The sequence below is a fragment of the Cordyceps fumosorosea genome (genome assembly GCF_001636725.1).
Source record: "Cordyceps fumosorosea ARSEF 2679 chromosome Unknown scaffold_5, whole genome shotgun sequence".
NCBI classification, from domain to species: Eukaryota; Fungi; Ascomycota; class Sordariomycetes; order Hypocreales; family Cordycipitaceae; genus Cordyceps; species Cordyceps fumosorosea.
In genome coordinates this window covers 943,000-967,769 of record NW_017387305.1, presented here as the reverse complement: position 1 = coordinate 967,769, position 24,770 = coordinate 943,000, and the positions used below count along the sequence as shown (strand labels likewise).

At 55.7% G+C, this 24,770-nt stretch overlaps 11 protein-coding genes across 11 annotated transcripts; 3 read left to right on the top strand and 8 right to left on the bottom strand.

The window, feature by feature from the left end:
• Positions 1 to 120: 120 nt before the first annotated feature.
• Positions 121 to 761, bottom strand: ISF_03013 (hypothetical protein; the record flags this gene model as incomplete). Its single annotated transcript, XM_018846619.1, has 2 exons — positions 121 to 552; positions 612 to 761. 2 exons carry the CDS (start codon positions 759 to 761, stop codon positions 121 to 123), a joined length of 582 nt encoding a protein of 193 aa, XP_018706347.1.
• Positions 762 to 1,631: 870 nt separating this feature from the next.
• On the bottom strand, positions 1,632 to 4,163 carry ISF_03012 (nitrogen regulatory protein OTam; the record flags this gene model as incomplete). Its single annotated transcript, XM_018846618.1, has 5 exons — positions 1,632 to 1,915; positions 1,968 to 2,165; positions 2,226 to 2,380; positions 2,436 to 3,855; positions 3,965 to 4,163. 5 exons carry the CDS (start codon positions 4,161 to 4,163, stop codon positions 1,632 to 1,634), a joined length of 2,256 nt encoding a protein of 751 aa, XP_018706346.1.
• A 1,241-nt stretch (positions 4,164 to 5,404) lies between these two features.
• ISF_03011 (NCS1 nucleoside transporter family protein) lies at positions 5,405 to 7,604 on the bottom strand (the record flags this gene model as incomplete). The annotated part of the gene is made up of 8 exons (XM_018846617.1): positions 5,405 to 5,806; positions 5,866 to 6,838; positions 6,889 to 6,898; positions 6,957 to 7,040; positions 7,097 to 7,168; positions 7,219 to 7,305; positions 7,369 to 7,435; positions 7,494 to 7,604. The coding sequence occupies 8 exons, from the start codon at positions 7,602 to 7,604 to the stop codon at positions 5,405 to 5,407; spliced, it is 1,806 nt and encodes a 601-aa protein (XP_018706345.1).
• A 2,259-nt stretch (positions 7,605 to 9,863) lies between these two features.
• Positions 9,864 to 10,137, top strand: ISF_03010 (hypothetical protein; the record flags this gene model as incomplete). Its single annotated transcript, XM_018846616.1, has 2 exons — positions 9,864 to 10,074; positions 10,118 to 10,137. The coding sequence occupies 2 exons, from the start codon at positions 9,864 to 9,866 to the stop codon at positions 10,135 to 10,137; spliced, it is 231 nt and encodes a 76-aa protein (XP_018706344.1).
• Positions 10,138 to 11,314: 1,177 nt separating this feature from the next.
• Positions 11,315 to 12,586, top strand: ISF_03009 (hypothetical protein; the record flags this gene model as incomplete). Its single annotated transcript, XM_018846615.1, has 1 exon — positions 11,315 to 12,586. One exon carries the CDS (start codon positions 11,315 to 11,317, stop codon positions 12,584 to 12,586), a length of 1,272 nt encoding a protein of 423 aa, XP_018706343.1.
• Positions 12,587 to 12,844: 258 nt separating this feature from the next.
• On the bottom strand, positions 12,845 to 13,905 carry ISF_03008 (thiazole biosynthetic enzyme; the record flags this gene model as incomplete). Its single annotated transcript, XM_018846614.1, has 2 exons — positions 12,845 to 12,939; positions 13,002 to 13,905. The coding sequence occupies 2 exons, from the start codon at positions 13,903 to 13,905 to the stop codon at positions 12,845 to 12,847; spliced, it is 999 nt and encodes a 332-aa protein (XP_018706342.1).
• Positions 13,906 to 15,212: 1,307 nt separating this feature from the next.
• On the bottom strand, positions 15,213 to 15,876 carry ISF_03007 (triosephosphate isomerase 2; the record flags this gene model as incomplete). The annotated part of the gene is made up of 2 exons (XM_018846613.1): positions 15,213 to 15,482; positions 15,514 to 15,876. 2 exons carry the CDS (start codon positions 15,874 to 15,876, stop codon positions 15,213 to 15,215), a joined length of 633 nt encoding a protein of 210 aa, XP_018706341.1.
• Positions 15,877 to 16,729: 853 nt separating this feature from the next.
• Positions 16,730 to 17,243, bottom strand: ISF_03006 (Ribose 5-phosphate isomerase; the record flags this gene model as incomplete). The annotated part of the gene is made up of 2 exons (XM_018846612.1): positions 16,730 to 17,155; positions 17,208 to 17,243. The coding sequence occupies 2 exons, from the start codon at positions 17,241 to 17,243 to the stop codon at positions 16,730 to 16,732; spliced, it is 462 nt and encodes a 153-aa protein (XP_018706340.1).
• A 769-nt stretch (positions 17,244 to 18,012) lies between these two features.
• On the top strand, positions 18,013 to 19,800 carry ISF_03005 (dihydroxyacetone kinase; the record flags this gene model as incomplete). The annotated part of the gene is made up of 1 exon (XM_018846611.1): positions 18,013 to 19,800. One exon carries the CDS (start codon positions 18,013 to 18,015, stop codon positions 19,798 to 19,800), a length of 1,788 nt encoding a protein of 595 aa, XP_018706339.1.
• Positions 19,801 to 20,206: 406 nt separating this feature from the next.
• Positions 20,207 to 20,572, bottom strand: ISF_03004 (hypothetical protein; the record flags this gene model as incomplete). The annotated part of the gene is made up of 1 exon (XM_018846610.1): positions 20,207 to 20,572. The coding sequence occupies one exon, from the start codon at positions 20,570 to 20,572 to the stop codon at positions 20,207 to 20,209; it is 366 nt and encodes a 121-aa protein (XP_018706338.1).
• Positions 20,573 to 21,408: 836 nt separating this feature from the next.
• Positions 21,409 to 23,219, bottom strand: ISF_03003 (penicillopepsin; the record flags this gene model as incomplete). The annotated part of the gene is made up of 3 exons (XM_018846609.1): positions 21,409 to 21,536; positions 21,672 to 22,563; positions 22,647 to 23,219. The coding sequence occupies 3 exons, from the start codon at positions 23,217 to 23,219 to the stop codon at positions 21,409 to 21,411; spliced, it is 1,593 nt and encodes a 530-aa protein (XP_018706337.1).
• Between the last annotated feature and the right edge of the window lie 1,551 nt (positions 23,220 to 24,770).

The window sequence follows — 24,770 nt, the reverse complement described above, 5'->3', positions numbered from 1 at the left end:
GTATGTATCCTGCCAAAATTGAAGCTATAATCTATACATTATGAAACCATTCATATCGATGTGGAGTTTGTGTATGCAAAAATCACACTTCAAACTCGCGTATCAACAACCCAGCCGCCATCACCACCGCATCGTCATCACCTCCTCCTTCGTCCAGTACTTGGCCATGTTCTCCGCCCCCAGTGTCCGCACCTCCTCGTCCAGGTGCTCCCACAGCACCGTTCCCCACGACTCCATCCTCTCCTTCAGCGCGCCGGCCTCCAGCACCTCGTCCCCGCGCCGCGTCGCCTCCAGGTACGCCTGCAGCCCCTCGAGCCCCGCGTGGATGGCCGCGTGCTGCTTGACCAGCTCGCCGCGCCGCCGGTCGAACGCGGGCATGCGCCGCGCCAGCACCGGGAACATGTGCCGCTCCTCGATGCCGTGATGCAGCGTCAGGTGCTCGCCGAACTCGAGGCCCGCGCGGACGAGCTGCGCGAGGGAGAGGCCGCCCTGGCGCTTGCCGGTGGTGGCGTACGTCCAGAGGAGGTTCCAGGTGCGGCGGAAGTTTTCGTGCTTTTTTGGGGTGTTAGTGAGAGGGAGGCATGGGAGTAGAATGGAGGGCAGGGACTTACGAAATAGTCCATGCGGACGGCCAGTTGGTTGTAGATTTTAAAGTCGTGGTCCGATAATTTGGGTGCCGGCTTCGGTTCCGCGTCCGGGGACTGGGTGACAGAGACTGCGGCGTCGGAGGATGGCGACTTGTCCGCCGCGCTTGACGCCATGGTTACTTGCTGTGAGGATGGGGAATGTAAAGAAGGAGAATTTAGCAAATACGGTCTGCGGGCAGCGACTCCAGTACTTAAAGTGCCAAGGTGGCGAAGGGCGATCCGGGCGGCTGGTGATGTGAGTCCGCGGAGGCGAGGAGCCGACATGCCCGGGTTTGACACGGGACGTATGAGGAACGACATTGTAACACAGATCTATGTGGAGCTCTTTTGTGCAAGGTTTTAGATGGCCTTGGTCAAGCCATGCAAACTATATTGCTAAGCAAGTTAGTGTGTGAAGTAGGCTGCTTATACACTCTTAATAATACGCCACTCACTCAGGCCCTACCGCTAAGCACAAATAATACTCCAGAAATTCCAGAAGAAATACTATATCTATTTTCAGTCTCGCTAGTATGCATTCATTCTAGGGTTCACTTATAGATCGTCGGATTTTCTATCCTCTATGGTCTCTGGGGATGCAACTTTGGAACTTTCACCAATCTATCTCGCCATAGCCCGTTATTCTTCTTGGCCTATGCGATGCAGCTTACTTCCGAAAAAATACAGCTGCTATAATCCACGGTAAATAAACACCATGTGGCGGAGAGGTAGAGAGCCGTGGCTTGTCAGGAGTGTCTCATAAAGTTTCGAGAAAAAAAGATGACATTGAAAATATGCCACTAGGAAATGAATACTGATTCTCCGGCTACCTGGAATAAATCCGGTTCCATGTCGCACTCTCGTTGACCCAAAGTGGTGGGATCGTAGATTCCTCCTGACATGCCACTTGTCAATGACTCGCATCTGCTGTTACTGGTACACTCGGTGCTGTAAGCCCGAATAATATATGGTACAATGTTGCTTCCGTATGACTCCTGCGCTAGGTTAAAGGGTGCCGTCTTTGATGATTCTGAGAGAGTCCAGCTGCCAATATCCATGGCCACCGCGCCTGATAATCTCGCTGGCTTGTGAAAAGAAGGAGTCCACACGCACGGCCACAGGCCGGAGAAGTAGCTTTCCGACGTAGTATTGGGTGGCTGCCAAGTGTTGTAGAGACTGGTGGAAGCTCAGAAGGACATGGTGAGCAACTTTGATGTCGTCAGGGCCGGAGGCCACGATGAATAGGTGTATCATGAAATTTCCGCACAAAATAAGCTGAGACCGTCCCACTGGCAAATGTTAGCATCATATATGTGCAAAGATTTAACGGAAGCGACTTACAACGGCCCCAGAAGCCTTGTAGATCCCCCTCTGTAACTTCATCCATAAATGTCGCGAAGGTTTGCATCTCATAAACTGCTTCGTGGAAGTTTCGGCGTAAGCTTGAATTAGGATTGGCCCTCGCTTCCTTTGTGGCGGGAGATAAGATGGCTCGGAACAGTAACACTTTGGCGGCATGGTACATTAGATGTAGAGGGCCTTGGCAACGCATTAGTCTGAGTTATATGCGCACAACTTGGAGCGAAAGGAAAAGCATACAATTATTATGGACAGCAGGCGCTGAGTTGACTCGTCTCGTTGACAAGCATTGAGGGAGTAAAGAAGGCCACTCGCGGAGTTTTTCTTTCTGTGCTGCTAGTGTGTGAAGGACATGGTCAGGGCCATGTGCATATCTCGCATTCGGATTCACAAGACTATTTGGTTCGTCAGCCGGGTGTAAAGCTTTTTCGTAGACGGGGACCAACTCACAAGCTGCAATCGATTATCTCGCGTACAATTCTGGTTAGGCGAACCATTTCCAAGAATCGTTGGCCAACAGCTACTTGGAAGACCGATGAATCTGGATCAACCATGTGTTTCAGATCTTCAGGAACATCTTCATCAAAACGAATGTCTTCGATATCAGGCGGAGTTGTGTTGAAGGATTCACGATATATATGAGGGGGATTGCCATGACAGACAGAAGTCCAGCAATCGGTCATATAAATAGCCCACCACAGCTTCTTGCGGAGTTTCTTCTCCCATGGCTCTATACTCCAATCTGCTGGATCTTGGTGGAGGCCGTTCATCTGTGCGTTGGAGACCGCTTGAGCTGCGAGGATCCAGATGCTTGGTGTCTCCACGGTATCGGTCCAAGGCGGGGCCATGTGAATCAAGAGCAGGGATGCTTGAAGGTTGGAAAGGTTCGGGTTCTCGAGTTCACAGCGCAGAGAGCTCTGCGCATGTGAATGCAGCTCGTGTTGCTCCCAGGGACAAGGACCTTTGAGGGATGGGTCCCTGTTCCAGAACACAGTTGCCAAGGCGTAAACGGCACCACGGAGTGATGCAGGAATCTTCTCCTTTGCAGAATTGTAGAGACGTAGGAAGCGAACCTTGGATACAACAGGGTACACAGGATGAACGTATTTGAAGTATAAACGAACGAGATTGGGTCCATACGGATAGACTCTTGATTCGATGGCTAAGGATGCCTCTCGTTTGGGACGATTGGTGTACTCGGGCACTTCATTTTCCAAAAGTAGAAAATGAACTGGCGGGTCATTTGGTCGTGAGCTGCCTGGGTACACCTGCAGGTAATCAGCGTCAATCTCGTCGATCTCGCTGACAAGCATGTAACGGAACGAGTCCAGAACGTGGGTATCTTGTTCCGCAGCGGGACCCATATAGTTGGCAGTCTTGTTGACATTATCTTCTAGTGTATGAATGCGACCTGGTCCATTCGTAGGCCAGATGCCCATGCCCTCGGTGTGGCCTTTGGTAAAGGTAGCGATAGTGGCGGGAGTGGGGAGGGTTACTGCGCCGGTGCGGTCCTTGTCAGTGAACGCCGGAGGGAGTGTCGTATGTGAGGAAGAACGAGGACTGCTTTGAAGTGGTGTTCGGGCTGTAGTTTGATGTGAGGGTATGTTGGCTGGAGAAAAGGCGTGATGAGAAGAGCTGGGGCTGTCGTGAGAGGGCGTGGGCCACGACGTGACGGGCGGACGCGAGGCGCCGTTGGCGAAAAGATCTGGGCGAGCATGCCGGATCGAGTCGGCAGGAGATGAGACGGAGAGTGAATGAGGTGATGCGGCATCTGGCGAGGGGTGATCACCGTCTGCGGTAGCAGAAGTGTCCTTATCTGCTAGTGTGCCAGAAGACAGACAAGGGATGCCTCGTGTCTCACAAAATCGGCCTGCATGAGGAAGTTAGATCGGGCTCGGCCATGAGAGCAAGGAAATAATCGCCACGCTACAGTTTTCAAGGTGACACGGTGAAAATGGGTGGGCAGCAAGAGGACTTACATGGCGGCTGGTCGGTGATGACGCATGCCGTCTTACGGCGGCGGCATGCATCGCAGGGACGATTCTTGCGACTCCGACGCTCGCGAGCTTGGCCAAAGCTACTCTGGATAGTAAACTTGCGGCGGCGGGCTATGGTAGTAGCTGAGGCTGCATCGGCCGCCGGCGCAGCCTCGGGGGTTTCGGCGGGAGGACTGTGCATGTTCGGATGGTTTGCAGCCGAAACAAGAGCGTGCCACGGGGGACACGGGTGGGAACCCCCGGACGAGCGCAGCTGGGATAATCAGGGCAAGAAACGGCGATCGGCCAACAAGAGTTCGGCCAAGAATGAATAAAGCGTGGTGCAGATGAGGCGACCGAGCGAGAAGGAGGCTAAGATGCGACGTTGAGGGGAGGAAAAAAAAAGTTGGCCGAAGGATGAGAGTGGAGGCTGGACCTGGAGGGGCGGCGGCGCCGGCGGCGGCAGCAGGTAACAAGGAAAGTGGGCTTTCTGACAGGTACATTGATAAGTGTGTGAGCTTTGGCCATGAGCGCACTAACGATCTTATGTACCTTGGTGCCTTATTAGTATGGATTAACTAGCTTTATGGTTAGTGAGGCTGTTTATCGGCTGACTTGGCTTAGGTACTAAATTTAGCATGGGCATCATCATCTTGGCGATAAGACGATTTACTGCGGGAAGTTGGTCATTAAATGCTTATGTATTTCATGCTAAGAAATACCAGCATCAACTGGAGCTTGTAGCAATATTTTCTAACCGGGGTTTGCTTTGTCATCGACCAAGCCGGCAGCGGCTGTAGCGGGAAGGCCTGCTGTAAAAAGCTCATCCCCTGTTTGCACCTGATGGATACCTACATACATACATAACTACATATGTAGGTACCTATGTACTACATAGGTATGACCAGGAAGGGGGTCGAATGCGCCCGTTTGCAACCGTTTCGACGCCAAAATCGAACAGCCGCCGTACATCGTACAGAAAAAGAAGTACGAGCTTAAAGAAACCCAAAGAAAGTTGAACCATATCAACCTACCGCTTGATCATCCGCAGCATCGTCACTGATAACCATCCGACCATGGACGCCTCGTGCCGACCCCTTGTGGGTACGGCAATCAGCGCCTCCAAGAGTTGGCCGACGAGGCCACACAAAGGTGAGCCAACATTGCTTCCCATTTGTCACAATGCCATCTCCACTACAGCCATGATACCCACGCTCCTTCAAGCTGTTATGATAAATAAAACGTCCGTGTTATTACAAACTAAACGATCCGATGCGGCGGATACTTCAGGTCACCCCAGGAAGGCCCGACACCTCCAACTTTTGCCTTCACACCCAACCCAAACGCAGCTCTACTCACAGTCGGCCTGACGCACTACTTCGAATGATCAGATACCGCTGATATGTCTTTCGAACTCTGTCGGAAGACTTTGCACTTCCATTTTTATACACTCCGTCCCTCGACCTCCCTAGAGCGTCTTCGCCTCTCACTGGCATCCGGTACCATGACTGGCTCTGCTCCTCGACGGTCTGACCTGCTGTCTTCCGCCTGTTTCTCCTCATCCTCGAATTTCGCCATTGCCATTCGCCCCGACTCCGCTAAGCTGACATCCCAACGCTCGCCAAAGTAGCGTTGCACCTCCGCAGCCGTCATTTCATTCTTGACAAACTCATCTACCGCCCGCACTGGGAACACCATGTGTAGGGCCACGAACACAAGGCCGCTCGAGAAGAACCCATAGAGATAGTTTGTCATGTACAGCTCTCGAATGCTATCCGGCACGTTGACTGAGCTGTTGACCGAGGCTACAAAGCCTGGCAAACATGGACCGACACCGAGTGCCCACTGTCGCATGTCACATTAGTTGCCGCTCTTCACATGGTCAAGGCTGATACAATACTTACAGAAATCGGAGCTCTCCAGTTCACTCCATGGCTGTACCAGTATTTGCTCGATGGGTCGCCCCGGAACAGGTCGTCAACATCCAGCTTCTGTCGGTGAACGACAAAATAGCTCGCGACCATAATTCCTGTCATGGGTGCCAGAAACACGCCATACGCAGACATGACCGAGATGAAAATGCTTGCCGTGTCTACCATGCGCCATGGATTCACAATGGGGCTTATGATCGCTGTGATATAGGCACCGCGGCGAATATTGATGTATCGCGGGAAGACGGCCGACAAGTCAATGCCTCCTGCCAGCGCGTTGCCGAGAACGTTGCTTCCCAGCTGAGAGAACGTCAATGCCAAGCCCGAAAAAAAGACACCAGCACGAGCGCCTGGCGTTGGATATTTGCGGACAACCCTCGCCAAGAGACCTGGGAGAAACCAGTGCTCCTTGCCAAGACGGTCCTGCGTGGCTGCTACCACCAAGATGCCGATGATGGAAGTGCCAATACTATAAATTGGGTATGCAATGATTTGGCCCCATTTTGCATCTCGCGGCTTGCGAGCCAGGCGTGTATAATCGCTCTGGTTCAGAATTCCGGCCGCAATCGAACCGACAGTGGCGACGATACCAGAGACCATGACCCACGCGGTGCTATTAGGGCCGCTAGGGGGGTTTGGTTTGTCCTCTGTAATCGTGCTTCCGAATCCGCTTGGCCCCATGGTGGCGAGGGCCCAGATCAAAAGGGCGATGTAAAAGACGAGCGCAACGAGTGATGTGCTGTTCAAAAACCACTGCAGCCTATGAGGTCGACTCCATATGAACGGGAGGCTGATAACGCAGAAAATTACGTATGACATGAAGCGGGCCGTCGTCAAGTGCGCCCGTCGCGGCATGGTATTGGGAATGTGTTGGTCGACTTTGGGGTCCAAGGCCAGGACAATCAAATGGAAGCACTGTCCTCCAGTCCATGACTGAGAGGCATACCTACGGCGAGGTTAGTGAGTTTCAAGCGAGCGTTCGGCATGAAAGCAGACACTGACCAAACTGTTGCATTCGAGTTAGCAAAGAGGAAGAGAATCACACAAGGGAAAGCTCGACATACCAATAGAAAGGAATATGCGGTTCCAGATGGTGAACTGAGATCCCCACATGCCCCAAACTGATCGACTAATGACAGGAAACCCGACTTCATCGACGTTAGCATCGACATGCATTCAGACGCCAGACTCCGAAACTGCTCACTGTGATATCGGGACCCTGCTGTGGAACTGGCAAGAATCGCAGCCAAAGCAATCAAATTCCCGACGACGATGCCTGTTTGGTTAGCATCTGGTCGCACAAAGCCAACGGCAACGACGACATACAAATGACGGCTTGCCACCAGGAAAGGCCGAGTGGAATGAGTGCACTTCCAGTTATGAAGGTTGTCGTGTTGCAGTTGATGACAAGCCCTGACAGAGAACAAATTAGTCACAGCTGGCGAGAGAACCCTGTCGATTTTGCGGCATTCATACAAAGATCGTGAAATGACCTCAGGTTCCATGTCCTCCTTTCCTTCTCCACAGGTCGGACGTCATCGTTCTGAAAATGATGGAGTCAGCAAGTCGAGCATAGCTGGTCTCTAAGAAAGAAGACCTACAATCCATTGCGATACCGACGGTAGCTCAGCAGCAGCCATGAGTGCAGACAGTCGCTCTGTGAGGCGACGAGGGCGGGATGGTATCCCCTCGGGGGAGTCGGTTGACGACATGGCTGACATGCTTCGGATTCATCAGCTTCCGAAGCCGCCAATCTTTCGCCTTGTGTGACACTTCGAGAGGCAAACTCGGGGTGTTGCCAGCTGGAGCTTGGGCGAGGAGCTTTTCTTCCTTCCGCAGTGCAGAAGGCTGAATTCCAGGACAGACCACGCCGATTAGTGCTGAGAGTGGCTGGGGTTCCGAGCCATCCATGCACCTCTGGGCTACGATGCTGCGCACACGGCCCAACCTGGACGAGTGGTTTTCTTTTGTAGTAGGGCGTAGCAGTCTTATCACGACACGATGGCTCGTATGTTGAAGTTGGACCGAAGTAAAAGCGTGCTAAAGTTGTCGATTAATGAAGGGGGCTCGCAAGTTAATCCCCCCCACCTGCCCTATCATTGGCTTGCGACGGTGGACGGCCGTGTGGGCGCTGCGCACTAGGGGTCGTTGGCAAGCTGACATCTGGATTGGCTGGGATCTGGGATTGCTCGTCAAGATTGGTCTGACAGTTCCACTTGTAACCATGTTGGCACTTGTTACCTTGTCTTTTGACAGAAGCTGAGAAGGTGGCGCATAAGAGAGAGTCTTGGCGAAGAGGCCATGACTTTCAACATTGGTGCTTGGTTCTTCGTCTTGCTAACTACTTGACAATATGAAAAACAGATTCAAGCAAATAATTAAAGAAAAAAAGCAACGTTTGCATAGGAGAACCTTGAGAATATGCCAAGGTTGGCTGATATATTCATTAATTCGGAGGGGCCATGACACAGCCCTTGCATCGTTGCAGCATTCAACAGCGGCGACAGAATTTTTAAGCAGTAGCTGCCAATAAGTACGGAGTATTCCCCGCACTAGAAAGTAATAATAGCATGACCGTTGGACGGACCGACAAAAGGCCAATCGATAAACGGAGTTGCAAAGGAGCAACTGGTTGATTTGGGCTTCTTTATTATTTCAAAGGTCACACTTGCAATTTCCCATGCTGGGGCAACTCCTCAACCACTGTCACGGCTATATCTGGTGCCGGGCGTCTCCTATCACAGAGTTTATTGGATTGGAGTAAATGTGCATTGCTTGTTCTCATGTTGATTGTTTTCTTCTTCGATGTGGAAATATAGATAGTCGTGGCTGAGCCCGTTGATGCATCGTACAGTCGATAGCTGATGGGCTTGCGACAAAGGGGCAATCAGGTTGTCGGGCAGGCTGAAAGCACAAAGAGATAAGTCTCTCTCGTAGGAGAGTGAATTGTAAACACGTGGAAGATATTTGAAGAGGCTTGCGCGTTTGGAATCTCTGCTTCTGTACGTGTTTCTTCGGCTCCTGATTACCAACCCGGAACAGACCCGGCTCTAGTGAGTGTGGCTTCGTGACGCAGCGATGGGTGCTGGTAGATTGTCGACCCGAGTTGGACGCACAAGTCTGCGTTTAAAAATACTCGCAGATTATGCAGTAATCACATATGTAGGAAAATTTGTAAATGATTCTGATGGTATATGGTTTGCATGCCCTATACTCCAGTCTTTTGCTTCAAATTGGTGAATCCTATGCAGGGTCGGCGCTAAGGCCATCTCCGATACTGTCAACCTTGATAGGTCAGTTTGACAGCAACTACTAGCAGAAGGCGTCACGCTTGGTAATTATCACAAGCCTTGGCTCTTGCGTGCTCCGAGATCGCATGGGATTAGAAATATCGATCGTGCATTTTGCATCGTTTCCGTCACCGTTCACAGCACAGCTGATACCAGAGCCGCGCCGAGCTCCGCGTTGCCTCAGCTGAGGCCCCGAAGCCGAGCCCCTTCATTGGGCGGCATGGGGGGTGGCCTGGGATGGGATTGGGCAGGCAGGCAAACCCCCCCGCCCACTCCGAAGCCGAAGCCGAGACATTAATCAGGCTTGGTCTGACTGATCACGTCGATGTTTTGCACGGTGACTCGATACGGAAAGTATCCGGTTTGAGTCCCAGGCCGAGACCTGTATGGGGATAACGATCGCCGAGTGAGTCTTAGATTGATTCCGTGATTAACAAAGCTGTCGCCGAAGGGCGCGTGGACTGGCATGCCGATGGCCGAAGATACAGTGATGCGGACGAATATATATAAGGCGATGTCTTTCTCAAAGTGAAGTAAAATTATTCATAACTCAACCAAGCCGATCCATTCGATTCAATTCATTGAATCGAGAAACATCTTCAAAGTCAAGTCTACCAATACGGAGACAGCATTCACACAAGCTCCCCAAGAAACAACACTTACAGTACGGATACATACACCATGCCACTCTTCAACAAAAAGTCCAAGACGGTGAACCTGGGGTCGACCTCTTCTGAAGTCACCCTCGTCGACCCAACTGCCTACCAGTCTACCACCAAGAAGTCAGCACAAACCAAGTCCAAGCATCCTAAGCCGGCGAAGCTGGCCTCGGAGAAGGACAAGTGGAACACAATGGAAGCCAGGTTAGGTGAGAACTTTTATTTGCCAAGGCGTACGTTCATGTTCGCTTTTGCTAACATACTTCTCTTCCGCAGCGTATATTATCAACAAGTAAGAGACGGCCAGCGTTTTGGGCGGATGGCATTTTAGACAGAGATACCACGACACGACATGACGATAGACATGAATCATTGGCCATTTGCGGCTTGGAAATTTTCACTTGTTTTGATTTTGTATCTTCTTTCCTGAATTCTGTTTTCTCTCCTGAAATAAACTTTTATTGCAGCACAATTTTCCGTCTTCACTCGCCGCTGAATTCGCAGCCTTGTCGGAATCGGCTTGCAGTGACACAGCGCCCGCAAGCCAGTCAACTCCACCATATTCTTCGGAGTCCGGGTATGAGCAACTCGGCGAGCCAAAACGGGGTCTGTGGATGGAGTTGATAACAACCACTCCATCTTCTAGAGAAAATACGACGCACTCTGCACCCTGAAATCTCCAAACAATTTAATCATAAATTTTAGTGTGATTTGGTTGTTCAGCTTCACCAACCAGGAGAGGCTGACACCCCACGTCGCATTTTCCATTTTCCATGCTGACAGAGTCACGTGCAGCGTTAACCTTCCAAACACGCACTGTCTAGCCCCCAAGGAGGCGGCGCGGGAGGGAGTGAGATGACGAAGTCGTGAGATGGCGAGGTTTGCGGGTGGCGCTCTCTCCTGGCTACTTCATTGAATGAGCGACGTGTCTGATCTTGATCTGACAAACGCCCTAGGCGTCTGAACTCATTAGTATCCATACCCGTCAATCGCGCTCATTGAGCAGCCCGCCCCCCCGCACACTACCGTCAAACGAGCCCCCTCCTCAGACGATTAGCACCGGTAGTTATATGGTTGAGCCGTGCATGCTGCCGAGATGAAATCGCCCGGAAAGCCATCCGCGGCGAGCATCGTCTTTGTCCAAGAGGATCCGACGACAGTTCAACGCTTAAGGAAGTGGGCACCCAAGACCAAAACTGGGTGCAAGACTTGTCGGTCCGTCCACCCGCATGCTCCTTTGCCCTTGCAAACGGGTTGATGATGATATCGTTCCGGGATGCTCATCTCTTCCCCATAGTATCCGGCGAGTGAAATGCGACGAAGCGAGACCATCCTGCAAGAAATGTACGTATCCCAAACCCAACCCAGTCGATTCATGCGAAGCTTACCTGACTGTCTCCAGGCATCGCGACTGGTCGTGCATGTGACGGCTATGACGCCCCTGCAGCAGCCGCCGCGGGATCACCACCCAGCATGTCGACGGAACAGCTTATGAGGCTTCTCGACCAGCCCGCGCACGCCTCGGGCCCCATCTACGGCGGCTCCAGCCGTACCGAGAAGGAGGCCTTCTTCCGCTTCTACAGCCTGACCGTCAAGCAGGTGGCCGGCAAGACGGACACGGCCTTTTGGAAGATCAACCTGCCGCAGCTCGCACAGGCGCAGCCCGTGCTCTGGCACGCCTCGCTCGCGCTCTCCGCGATGCAGCTGCGCGAGACCATCCACGACAAGACGGCCGTGGCGCACCAGACGCGCCAGAACCACTTCAAGTTCGCGCTCGGCCAGTACAGCAAGTCCATCGCGCAGCTCGTCAAGCTATCGGGCAAGCAGGACATGACGGGCACCGACCAGGAGGCGGTGCTGACGGCCTGCATCGTGCTCAGCTGCTTCTGCCTCATGCAGCTCGAGAACCGCGACGCGCTCATCCACTCCCTCTACGGGCTCAAGCTGACGCGCCAGTGGAACTTTGCCCGCCGCGCGACGAACCCGCGGCTGTCCGAGAGCGCCCGCTCGACGGCCGACTACCTCACCGCCATGATGAAGTACTTTGAGATGAACTTTATGGAGCAGGCCACCGAGCCGCCCGCCACCGAGGAAGAGGCCGCCAGCCTGCCCCCGCGCGAGCTGACCATCAACCGCCTCCCCATCGGGCACCACAAGGTCCCTGCGGGCGCCAAGGATTGCCCGCTCACGATCCGCCTGTGGTGCGTCAAGGGCCAGGTCGACCTGCACCTCGACTTTGTCCAGGACCGGCAGATCTCCAAAGAGGAGTTTATGGCGCAGTTTGAGACGGTCATCATCCTCGCGCAGGACATCATCCGCGACGTCAACGCAACGTCCAAGGTGGACCAGGAGTGCACACTGGCCGCAACGTTTGGCACGGTACCGTTCGCACCGCGCCTGGTACCGCCGCCGATCGTGTGCTCCGACCGCCACCGGCTGCAGACGGCCACGGTGCTCGTCACGGGCGGCGAGTGGCCGTCGGACATAGGCTACTTCGACACGACCGTGCTCGGGTCCAAATTTGAGCGCGGCGCGCTCGTGCCGTACGGGTCGCTCGTCTGGGACGACCGCATCGCCGCCGCCGGCTGCGACTGCGGCGTCGACGACATTGGCCTCTGCCACGAGCACGCCACGCCCAACATCAAGCAGGACTTTATGCGCGAGGACGGCATCAAGGCCCTGTTCAAGGATTTGGGTGATGTGATTCGGCGCTGGCCGGTGCACATGGTCACCATGAGCTGGTGACCGGCAAAGCAGGCGCACAGCTTACGACATGTATACATGTATATATTTTTAGGATACCACTACAACTTACGAAGCAAAACGGCCACAATAAGAAAAAGATGCAGCATGGTTTTGACGATCCACAAATTGATTTTATTCTTGACCAAGGTCAACGACTCAGTAGATAGCGACAGTGAAATGCAAAAGTACGATGAGGAGCGCAATCTCGTGTCTCGTCTTCGCTCTGTGCCGTGTTTCTGCCTGGCTGGCTACGTTTATTTAGATCTCGTTTTCCTTCTTGCGGATGTCAAAGACCTTGAGGGCCTCCTCCGCGGCCTTGAGACCGGAGAGGGCCATGGCACCAAAGGTAGGACCTGTGATGTGTTGTTAGTTGACGCTAAAGCAGACAGGCAACTTAATGAAGGAAGCCACGTACCCATGCGGTTGGCGCCGTCGACCTCGGAGAGCTCCATGCCGCCGACGATGAGGCCCGGGACGATCTCGCGGGTGCCCTTGACGATGGCGTCCTCGGCCGTGTTCATGTCGAGACCGCGCATGCCGCCGAGCTTCTCGATGCGCTGCATGCTAACCAGGCGCTTGACGCAGAAGGCGCCCATGGGCCCATCGTGGCCGGTGGTGGAGATGATGAGGGGCGCGTTGATGGTGTTGGGGTCCATGCAGGACTGGTCGTCGTGGTGCATGGAGACGAGCGTCCAGTTGGTGACGACGCCAGCGATGCGGACGTTGGCCGGGTCGTCGCCGTCGCGGGCGGCGCGGGTGATGAGGTCCTCGACGCACGTGGCGTTGAAGAGCTTGATGTTGGGCATCTGCAGCACCTTGGACATGACGGTCGAGGTGAAGAGGGCGGCGTGGCGGACGACGACGTAGGCGCCCTCGTCCTCGTAGGGGACGCCGACCTCGCGCAGGAAGGCGTCGGCGGGCTTGCGCATGACCATGGCGGAGAAGAGCTGGCCGCCGAGCCAGGCGCCGCCGCCGGGGCTGACGGACGCCTCGATGATGGCGATGCGCAGGTCGGGACGCTTCTTGCCGAGCACGTAGGCGGCGGACAGGCCGCAGGAGCCGGCGCCGATGATGACGATGTCCGACTCGGCGTAGGAGTCGAGGTCCTGGAAGTAGCGGCGGGTCATGGCGCGCGAGACCTGCGACTCGCGGATGGGGGCAAAGGTGAACTTGTCCCACTGTCCGAGCATGTCGTCGATGGTCAGCCTGCTGGTGTCGGGGAAGCCAGAGGGCACGGGAACGGCGTGGCCGTTAGTACCAGCCTTGGACACGGGCACGGCGGCGTACTGTGGAGGCGAGATGGCGGCGGGAGGGCTCATGTTGACGTTTGTTGGGTGGTTACCTGTGACTGTTAGGATGATGATGTCCTGCAACAGATGGGGGGACTAAGGGTGAGGCATGATCCTTTCGCTGGTATTATCCAGATCAAGTCAAGGCCGTATAATCTCAGCCACGCCCGCCTCCGGATCTGCTCCATAGTGCCGCGGATGGCGGTAGTGGGAGCAGGACAAGAGACGAGCAGGCACCGGCTCATGCTGCAACACTTTACCTGCAGAGGAAAGAAAGATCGCTCATGTCTGGATATAATACCACCGAGAGGCCACCATGATGAAGGCCATTGTCCCGGATTGGGGGTATGAAATACCAAAAGGGTTTGTCTGTGTGTCGTGTGGAAGAAGTTAGCTATCCGTTGCTTTACCTGTGGATTTACCTGCCAGCCGCCGAGATGCAGACGAACTTATTGAATAGGTTGCAAGTTGCTGTCAGTCTTGTTACTGATGGATGTGTGTGAAGGAAGGAGGGATTAGAAGCAACAGAAATGGCAGCCATGCGGCCTTTTTATATCATTACTCCTCTTTTTCCCAACAACTCTCTCTATTGGACCACCACACTTGCCACCCTATCAAGTCGATGACAAGCCCAAGAAAGAAACAAGCAACCCCTCCGATGAGGGGTTTTAGGAGGGGCCAAGCCGCTCGCCGCTCCACTCCGGACACGGCAATTGCGCTTAGAGGCGGGCAAGGGAGTGATTTCATTGCCAATCAATTGCTAAATGAGCTTGTGGGAGTGGGTAGGATGGGGGCTTTTTTTGTCTAATAAGTGAGATTATGGAGGCCTTTTGTTCATTGGTGCTCTAGGATGATACATGACAGTGATGGAAGCAGTATCGAGATGTCGAGATCAAGCTGTAGTCCGACCAGCCGAGATTCTGGGGCCGATTGCGGCGCCGTTGCTAGCGCTGGCCGGCTGCAATTTTACCATTGAAAAAGCATTTATTCACTGCAAACTCCAAGTCGGCAACTGAGTCATATCGACTCATACTTATTTGAGCTCATGTGTCTATAATAACCCCTCATAATTGTGGCCCATCCATGTATGAAGTACACTGTGCCTACTTGAACAATAATAGCTCTCACGACCAACTGCTATAGAGTGCCCGTGCAAAATTAAATGGGATCTGACGGCTTTCCTATTTGAAGTGAAAGCATGATTTAGGTGGTGCCAGTTCAAGTTCCGCCAGGTCAAGTTCCAGCGGTTAGTGATACCGTCGGTGCTGACTGAGGCACGAGGATGGCGAATAGAAATTCCCACAGCTCTAAATGGAGCGGAACTATTTGACGAGATTCTAAACCTCGGCCTCGGCCACTTCCTTGACAGTCTGAACAAAGCGCTCCGGGTCGTGCGCGAAGCGGCCGAGGAACAACCCGTCGAGCCCGGTCTTGAGGCGCTCAAACAGCCCTGGCCCGGCACTCCCACCGTACACGATCCGCGTCGTGCCGCTCCTCCCCTGTACGCAGTCCAGCGCGCGCAGACCGGCCACCACGGCGAGCACGTGCGCGTCGCCGGCCGGCTGTGCGGCGCCGATCGCCCAGACCGGCTCGTACGCGAGCACCAGCTCCGCGTCGTCCAGCCTTGCGCGCCGTCACAGCGTCGTCCTCGGCGAAGAGCCGGCGGCGCTCGGCGTGTCCGACGGCGACGATGCGCGCGCCAGCGGCGGCCAGCGCGGCAGGGCTCACCTCTCCGGTGAAGGCGCCGCGGTCCTCCCAGTGGCAGTCCTGCGCGCCGACCCACACGGGGGAGGAGGAGGCACGGACTTGCGCGGCGGTCGAGGGCACGGTCAGGAAGTCGGGCAGGATGAAGATGTCGATGCTGGAGAGGTCGGAGGGCGGGAGGGCGGCGAGGCGCGTGAGGAGGTCGGCGGTGTAGTCGCGGGTCTGGTCGAGGGAGAAGTACATCTTGGAGGAGAGGCCGACGAGGCGGCGGCGGCCGGGAGGCGTCGGTGCTGTCATGGTGAGGGAGTCGAGATGGCGGGTGGGAGGATGGGTGGGAGGATGGGTGGGAGGATAGTGGCTGCTGGAATACTGCAGGACAGCTCAACAACGATTGTGCTTGCGTTGAAAGAGAAAGATTAGGAGCAAGGTATGAAAGAGAGGAAGCAAAGAATAAGGGCAAGATGAAATGGGAATCGGTGTTGATCGAGAGCTCACGACTTGGGGCTTGGTGATGGCCCTAACAGCTGAAGCTACAACCACACCCTCTGGGTCTCAGCGGCATTGGGCGCTGTTGAACCCTGCCAGGCCATGAGCTACAGTGGGGTTTGGGGGTGAAGAAGTGGCAAAAAGAGTCAGATAGTTCTAGATTTCGACACTGTTAAAATTAATAGATTGAATCAAGAAAATCTTACAACATTTTGTTTTGCTAAATTTTCTTTTTCATGCAAGTGTGTCTTTTACTTGACCCTTCTTGAGTGAGCTCTCGCTTCAGTGATAGCATTCAGCGCCGTCCTCCTCGGCCACGGGTTTACAGCGGACTGCATGCGCCGATTTACAGCACCCACAGGTCTCCGCTGGGTGTTGCCGCTTTGGGCATTCCGGGCTTAACAACTGGTGACGGATGCATTGCCACGCTCACATCTGTGGTTCTTGAATTCTAGAACGCCTTTTTGTGGTAAGTGCGATGGTGGCAATCTAGGGCAAACTGTTTGATGTGGTGCTCAAATCATCGATTGGCATCACGACGGGTTTGTGCGAGAAGTAGCAAGCAGGTCAACTTAGGCCCAAGTTCTTCATTATGGAGAGCCTTCTATATGAATCAATCTTCTATCCTGGGAAAGATGGAACGCATCTCAGCGTGTTCCGTTCATCAACCCTCAAGCTGGTCAATCTCGGCCACTTTCTTGGCGCTCGCGCTGTTGGGGTCGAACTCGTAGCCCAGCCACTCGCCCGCGAGGCGCCGCGCCAGCTCGAGGCCGACGACGCGCTCACCCATGCACAGCACCTGCGCGTTGTTGCTCAGCACGCTGCGCTCGACGCTGAAGCTATCGTGGGCGGTGACGGCGCGGATGCCCTTGATCTTGTTGGCCGTGATGGCCACGCCCAGGCCGGTGCCGCACACGAGCAGCGCCCGGTCCGCCTTGCCCTCAGCCACCAGCCGCGCCGCGGCCGCCGCCCGCGTCGGGTACGCCGTCTTGTCACTGGGCTCGCCCGAGCCCACGTCGATGACCTCGCTCACGCGGCTGTCCGCCTCGAAGTCGCGCTTGATGGCGTTTTTGTAGCTGACGCCGGCTTCCTGAGAGAGGAGTTGTCAGTGGGTGGCAAGGGGAGAAGTCAAGGATACTTACATCGCAGCCCATGGCTACTCTCCAGATAGGTGCCATTGTGTCTGTGTATGTCAAGAATCGTAGTTGGAATCAATAGATCAGTGATTTCGCGTTAAAAAGAAGAAAAAAGAGAAGAAAAATGCTTCAGCAAACGGAAGGGCGGAGAAGTGAGGAAAGCAAGCTGTCGTTTGCACTTCCGAGCTCGGTCATCCTGCCACACCCACCCTCCCCTCACCAACTTCGTCAAACCCCCACCAGAAATCCAGAAAAAAAAATCAATGATCATGCTGCCATCATCCAGGGACCGTAGTACTAGCAATGGTCATCCGAGTTCCAGAACCCCGGGTGCAGCAGGGGCCGTCCATCGAAAAGCTGGGGCAAGCTCCGTCAAAGACCCCTTCTGTGGGTGAAGTTGCCCGCCGGCTTACCCAATGCGGAAACCCGACCGACCACCTCGATGACGCCGCAAACAAGAAACTGAACACGCTGTGCCACATATTCAGTCCTATTGCTGTCCGAAGACGGGGAGCTCCAGATTTAATTGCTTCCTCTTGTCTTACCGAGCACTATTGCCTTGTCCTTAGTCGCTTCTCCCACTGCGGCACAATGCCCGCTGCAGGCACGCCTCGCATCCTCGACACCCCGCGGTCAGAGGAGCTATCCTCTGCCACGCACCCCCAATTGACGATAAATCGCTGACCATCTCTCCTTCATCCTCATCCAGTTGCATCCTATATCCTCACTCATCTGCACGTCTGGCTGCTGCAAGTTGTCGTTGTCGTCGTTTCTCTCCCATCACACGACCTCTAGTCCATCTGCAGACACGATGTCCAAGCGTCACCTCTTTGACTCCCCCGACGGCCTCGTCAACAAGGCCCTCCGCGGCATCATCCGCTACAACCCCAGCCTCAGCCTCGACGAGGCCAACCGCGTCGTCTTCGACTCCGACTACGACCGGTCCAAGGTCGTCCTCATCTCCGGCGGCGGCTCCGGCCACGAGCCCGGCTGGAGCGGTTACGTCGGCCACAACATGCTCGCCGCCGCCGTCCAGGGTGATATATTTGCCAGCCCCAGCACCAAGCAGATCCTCGCCGGCGTCGACGCCGTCCCCAGCGACAAGGGCACCATCCTCGTCATCACAAACTACACCGGCGACTGCCTGCACTTTGGCCTCGCCAACGAAAAGGCCAACGCAAAGGGCCACCGCTGCCGCACCATCATCTGCGGCGATGACGTCTCCGTCGGCCGCAAGGGCAGCCTGGTCGGCCGCCGCGGCCTCGCCGGCCAGATTGGCGTGCTGAAGGTCATGGGCGGCGCGGCAGGCGCGGGCGCCTCGCTCGACGAGGTCTACGACCTGGGTGTCGCCTTCTCCCAGCAGATCGTCTCCATCGCCGCGACGCTGGACCACTGCCACGTCCCCGGGCGTGCCGAGCACGCGACGCTCAAGGAGGACGAGGTCGAGCTCGGCACCGGCCCGCACAACGAGCCCGGCTACAAGAAGCTGTCTCCCGCGCCGGCGCCGCAGGATCTCATCAAGCAGATCCTCACCCACTGCCTCGACGAGAACGACCCCGAGCGCGGGTACGTCAAGTTCGCGCCCGGCGACGAGTCTATGCTGCTCGTGAGCAACTTTGGCGGCATGTCGCACCTCGAGATGGGCGCGCTGGTGGACGAGCTCCTCGAGCAGCTCGAGCACGACTGGCGCATCGACCCGGCGCGCGTGTGTGCAGGCTTCCTCGAGACGTCGCTAAACGCGCCCGCATTCTCCGTCTCCGTCATCAACGTCACGGCCGCCGCCCGCGCCTGCAGCTACTCGGCCGACCAGATCAAGGCCTTCTTCGACGCCCGCACAAACACCTACTGGGAGTCGGTCGCCGGCGCGCAGTCCAAGCGCCGCGCCCGCAGGGACCAGCTCGTGCGGGCGCCGCCGCCGCCGGAGCACAAGACGGTCGACCCGGCACACGACCTCCAGGCGGACCCGGAGCTGCTGGAGGCGATGCTGCGCACTGCCTGCGACGACCTCGTCGCGGCGGAGCCGGACCTGACGAGGTGGGACACGGTCATGGGCGACGGCGACTGCGGCGAGACGCTCAAGACGGGCGCAACGGCGCTGCTCGCCGCGCTCGACGCCGGCCTCGCGAAGTCCAGCTCCGTCGTCTCCGTGCTGCTGGAGCTCGAGGACATTGTGGAGAGCAAGATGGGCGGCACGCTCGGCGGCATCCTGGGTATCTTCTTCGTGTCGCTGCGCGCCGCCGTCGAGAAGGCGGGCGGCGGCGGCGACGGGCCGGTCGCGCTCTGGGGCAAGGCCCTGGGCACTGCACTGGAGAACCTGCGCCGCTACACGCCGGCCAAGGTCGGCGACCGCACCGTCATGGACACGCTGATGCCGTTTGCCGAGGCCATGGGCGCGTCGGCGGGCTTTGACGGCGCTGTCGACGCGGCTGTCAAGGGTGCGGAGGCGACCAAGACGATGACGCCGCGCCTGGGTCGCGCGACTTATGTCGGTGGTGGCGGTGGTGGTGATAACAAGGAGCTGCCTCCGGACCCTGGTGCTTGGGGGGCCATGGTTGTCATTGCTGGTCTGCACAAGGCTTTTATTGCAGGCAGGAAGTAATTTATTGACGGGAGCTTAGGGGGTTGCATTTGGCGTTTTTTGTTGGGCATCACTGGTGCCCTAACCTAGTAATTCCAGGCGGGCTGGTCACAGCTGGGCACGTCTGAGCCCTACAAAGAATGGGCGTGTTGGAAGTTGAATTTTTGAGAGCATAATAAAATAATTTAATAACATTAAAGGCTTTTTTGCAAGTGAAAACGTCTTGCATACGATGAAAAAAACTCTATGAAGACAGAAGAGCACTTCTCAGTTTCGCTGGCAGGACGAGGACTGTCCCTTACTCAAGTCTTTTTTTGATGCTGGGTATCCAATTCAATTCAAGTAATCCTGTAAACATAGACATGCCTGTGCTATCTCCGACCAGCATAAACGGCCATCACGGCCCTCAAGCCCTCCACTACTCCCCTTAATCACTGTCCTCCAGCGCCTTCTCCTTGTCCGACTTCTGCTGCTGCGGGGGGAACTTCATGCCGCGGTTGGGATAGTTGGGCGCCGCGCCGGGGCCCCAGCCGCCGTAGCCCGCGCCCGTGGCGACGCCGCCGAGCCCCGCGGCGTTGCCCATGGCGAGGGTCCCGGCGAGCTGGTTGCGGCCGACGCCGGCCTGGGTGTCCTTCCACGAGTCGAATTGCTCGCGCGTCTTGCCCGTGTACTTGAGCAGGTCGGCATCGCTGATGGGCTCGCCGCGCTTGGAGTCCTGGTAGCGCCGGTAGAGAGACTTCTTCTCGCCCTTGTCGCCGTCGGTGGCCTTGTCGCTGGACTTGAAGAGACCCATGATTTTTCTTTTTTGTATGTAGTTTCGGCTGGAAAGAAAAGCAAGTTGGTTCTGTTTATATGCGTATGTACTGTGTATTGTGGAGGAGTGTGTGTTAGCCGTCAATGTAACACTGTCGGGCTGGCGGATCAGGCGGGTTTTATCACCAAACGGCTTCTCCATGGGGTAAATTCAGCGTGGGCTTCTTCTCGAATCGGTTACCTTGTCAGCCTTGATATGACGGCATGGGCCACAACCGAGAACTTGTGTCCAGTAGCACCAACGTGGCGTCGAAGCTTGTCCCGCTTCTGGAAAGTTTGCGTGAAAAGGAATCGATAACAGGGCTTCTACTGGTACCATTACGCCCTGCCAGTATTGATCACAAGACCCCCTCTCCTCCCGTGCAGCCGCCTGAGAAATGCTCAGCCTCAAAGTGGTTCCGACGTGGGATTTACGATTCAAAATTGGGGGAAATCTATCACAGACACTTGGCATCCAGGAGTACGTCATTCTTCCCAGGAGAATGGAGATGGAACCATTAGTTATGCTAAGAAATGTTTCTGTAATTTGTGGTTTTTGTTTAAAAAGCTTCGCAGTCTGGGAATATACATCCGCCGCTGCTACCTACGAGGCACGCAGCAAGCAAAAGAACCACACACACCACCTGGGCGGATTTTAGGCAGCAGTCTTTTTTCCTCTTCCCTCCTGTCCGTGTTCGGCCCTTTTACAAAAACTCGGCGGGCGGTTCATATGCGCAGCTTGGCGGCGCCATCGCGAGACTACTGGCCAGTTCAAGTTATACGGGCGGACGGGCGCATGACAGAGGCGTCCCGTTTTGCCCTATGAACGTCCTTTCTTTATACATGGGGAGCCATTCCCAGACTGTTGTTTCCGCCGTTGAAGGCGACAAACTGCGACTTGAACAGGATGTCACCGTAGATGCCCAGGCCGTTGACAGAAGTCGCCTGCAGGCCGCCGAAGCAAGCTAAGAAGAACAGTGTGTTAGTTGGGAATGCTTGATGAGTTGGGTGTGGTTGATTGATGAGTCCAGCGAGAGCCGAGCGCCGAGCTCCTGCTGCTGACTAATCATCCAGGGGAAGGAGTTTCGTTTGCAACTTACTGGTGCCAGCGTTGTCGACAGGCGCAAAGTTGAGGTCCTCGCCCTTGACTTTGGCCATGTAGACGCCGCCAATGTCGAGGTGCAGGTCCGGCAGCTTGGCGTTGCACGGGATCACGATGCCGTCCTTGGCCTGCTGCGCCTGCGGTATCTGCGAGTAGTATCCCTCGACGATCGCCGGGTCCGCCAGCAGCAGCGTCGTGCCCGTGTCGGCGATGGCCTGCGCGCCCTGCCCTCCCGGCTGTGCCTGCCCATCGCCGACCGCGAACTTCTCGCTGCTAAACTGCCAGAACCCGTTCCTCGTGTCGACCGGGATCCACGCCATCTCGCCCGTGAACTTGGACTGGTCGATGCGGCCAAACTCGTACGCGCCCGGCGCGTTGGCGCGCAGGTCCGCGGTGAAGACGGGCTCGGCCAGGCTGGGCATGATGTTCTCGAAAAAGGTCTTTTGCTTCTGCGGCTGCACCGTGTTGATGCTGCCAAAGGCGAGGCCGAGCAGCCCGTCGTTGTTGGTGTCCTGGAGGAACTGGCCGGAGACGTTGGTGGCGAGCTCGATGGCCTGGCGGGGGACGGCGGCGCCGCCGATTTCGACGACGTCGCTGCCGACTCTGCCGTCGGCGCCGGAGCCGTCGCCGTACTTGATCTGGAACTCTGAGCCTTGCATCAGCTCGAAGGACTGGCTCTGGCGCGGGTCGTAGATGGTGCGGCCCTGCTGGTCGCTGGCGGGCAGCAGCGAGTTGAAGACCCAGAGGTCCGAGGAGCCCGTGTCAAAGTCGAGCGTGACGGGCTGCCCGCCGATCTTGACCTGCGACAGGTACTCGACGTCGTTTTGCTCGGGGATGGCCTGGGTCTCGCCCGTCTGGTTGCCCTCACGGGTCTTGGCGATGGCATCGGCCTCTGGGTTGCCAGTGGCGTTTCCTCTGTTGCCGTTGTTGCCAGTTTCGTTGCCCGGACCCCTCTCGCCACCACCTTGCTGACCAGATCCCTTGCCGCCCTCGTTGCTGGCGGGGTTGCCAGTAGCAGGTTGTCCAGCAGCAGGTTGTCCAGCAGCGCAGGTTGTCCAGCAGGTTGTCCAGCAGCAGGTTGTCCAGCAGCAGGTTGTCCAGCAGCAGGTTGTCCAGCAGCAGGTTGTCCAGCAGCTGGGTTGCCAGTAGCTGGGTTGCCTTGCTGATTGCCGCCGCCGCCGCCAAGCAAGCCGCCCAGGAGATCGCCCAGAAGAGACTTGTTCGAGACATCATCCGATTCCACGACTTGATCCTTGGTGTTGACAAGCTCGGCGACGTTTTCCAACGCAACACCGCCAGTCCACTTGTTCCTTCGCTTCTCGAGCACCCTGTCCTGCTGCTCGAGGGTGTTGACCAGGCCTGCCGGTAGAGGCATGCGGAACTTGCGGTACGCCTTTGCGAGGGCCCGCGGACCATTCTTACCCGTGAACCCGTCGTTGGCGACGCGCGGGGCCAGGAAGGATCTCCTCTGCACGTGGGGGACGGCCGAAGCCAAGCTGACCAGCCCCAACACAAGAAGGAGCGCGGAGAGGGCCTTGGTGTACATGGCGCCTGGCAATGTCAACGGACCGTAAGAAAGGAAATATCACAAGAAAGAAAAGGTCACGCCTGGTGACAACACTAAATGATAAAATAGAAATAAAAAAAGTATAGAAAGAAAAGGTAAAGAGCGAGTTGAAAGAAAAAATAGTAGAGACTATATGCTAAGAACTGGATGCAAAGAAAAGGCTGCAGCAACAGGAGAGTGGGAAGAAAGTTCCCCCTTCACTATATGGACGAATCGAAGGAAGGCGGACAAATTGAAGGACCCTACTGGTAATAAGTGTCCCTTTCAAGGGGCATGCACATGCTAACTGATTGATTTGATACCTCGTCCATGGACGGGATGCCATCGGCTGCGGCCATCCGTTCGAAAACAAAGGCCGTCACAGCAAATCACCCCCCGGATTCCCACAATAGAGATCCAGGAGACGTCGTCAGCACCACAGCGGAGCTCCGGGCACGAGTCTGCATCGGGGGGGGGGGGGGGGCTTGTCACACATGGTTTGTAACAAATGGGTGGTGGCAGTAGGACAAGACGAGCTTACTGGGCCGGACTCGATGCGCCTTCTGTTTCGCGCTATCCAATAGCATGCGGAAATAGGCGCCTGTAGGACAGGGGAAGAGAGGGATAGGGGGAGAGGGATAGGGGGAGAGGGAGGGGGTATATCAACTGATTTTGTTTCCTCCCTGCCGCCAGAGCCGAGGGCAATAACAAGACAATCTATGCAAAACGAGGTGTGATGGGCGGTTTGTACAAGACGTACGACGATTGGGGAATTCGGACGAACCCTTTTTTTGTGATTGCTGAAATATTTTCTACGCGAGACACTTGTTATTTCCCGTGAAAGCCGGCTCGTATAGATGGTGGTGGTGGTGGCTGCTGTTGGCGGCTTCTGTTATGCATTTCCCCTCGCTTACGAGAGCATTGTTACTAAAGTACATGCACCTGCATTAGTGTAGATCACCACAGCGGCCGCAGTAGTTAATAATTAGCGAGGATGCGGTTTCGGTTTCCTGACAATGGCAGCGAACCAACCAGTCAGCGGGAGAGGGAGGCCCGCTGTAGCGAAACTAATCTTGTTTCACGAGCGATATGGAACAATCAGCCCGTCAGTCAGTCAACTGTCAGCTTGCCAAGTGTCAATTGGCAGAAGACCGGAAATGATTACTTGGTTTGACGGTTTTTATCAGGTATGCAGGCACAAGAAGTGGGGGGGGCGGCCTGAATGTTGGAATCAACGTTCCTTTGGCGCCCGCAAATGTAGCAACCCAACTAAGAGAATAAGCGATCGCCAGGCAACCAAACCAAACCCCCAAACTTTTAGCGTGTCGATGTTCTGTACCGGGCGCTAATAATAGACATCAGCCCGCAACTCGGTCATGATTCAAGGCTTCACTTGCCGCCTCCTCCAGGCTTGATTTTTCTCTCGCGTCATCATACGCCGGCGCGCATCACCGGCTTAAAAGCGAAGTCGGGTGTCGCAAAAGCTGATTTGCAAGATGGCTCAATGGCATTCGACGCTGACTCGAAGGCTAGTAAACGAAAAAGATTTTG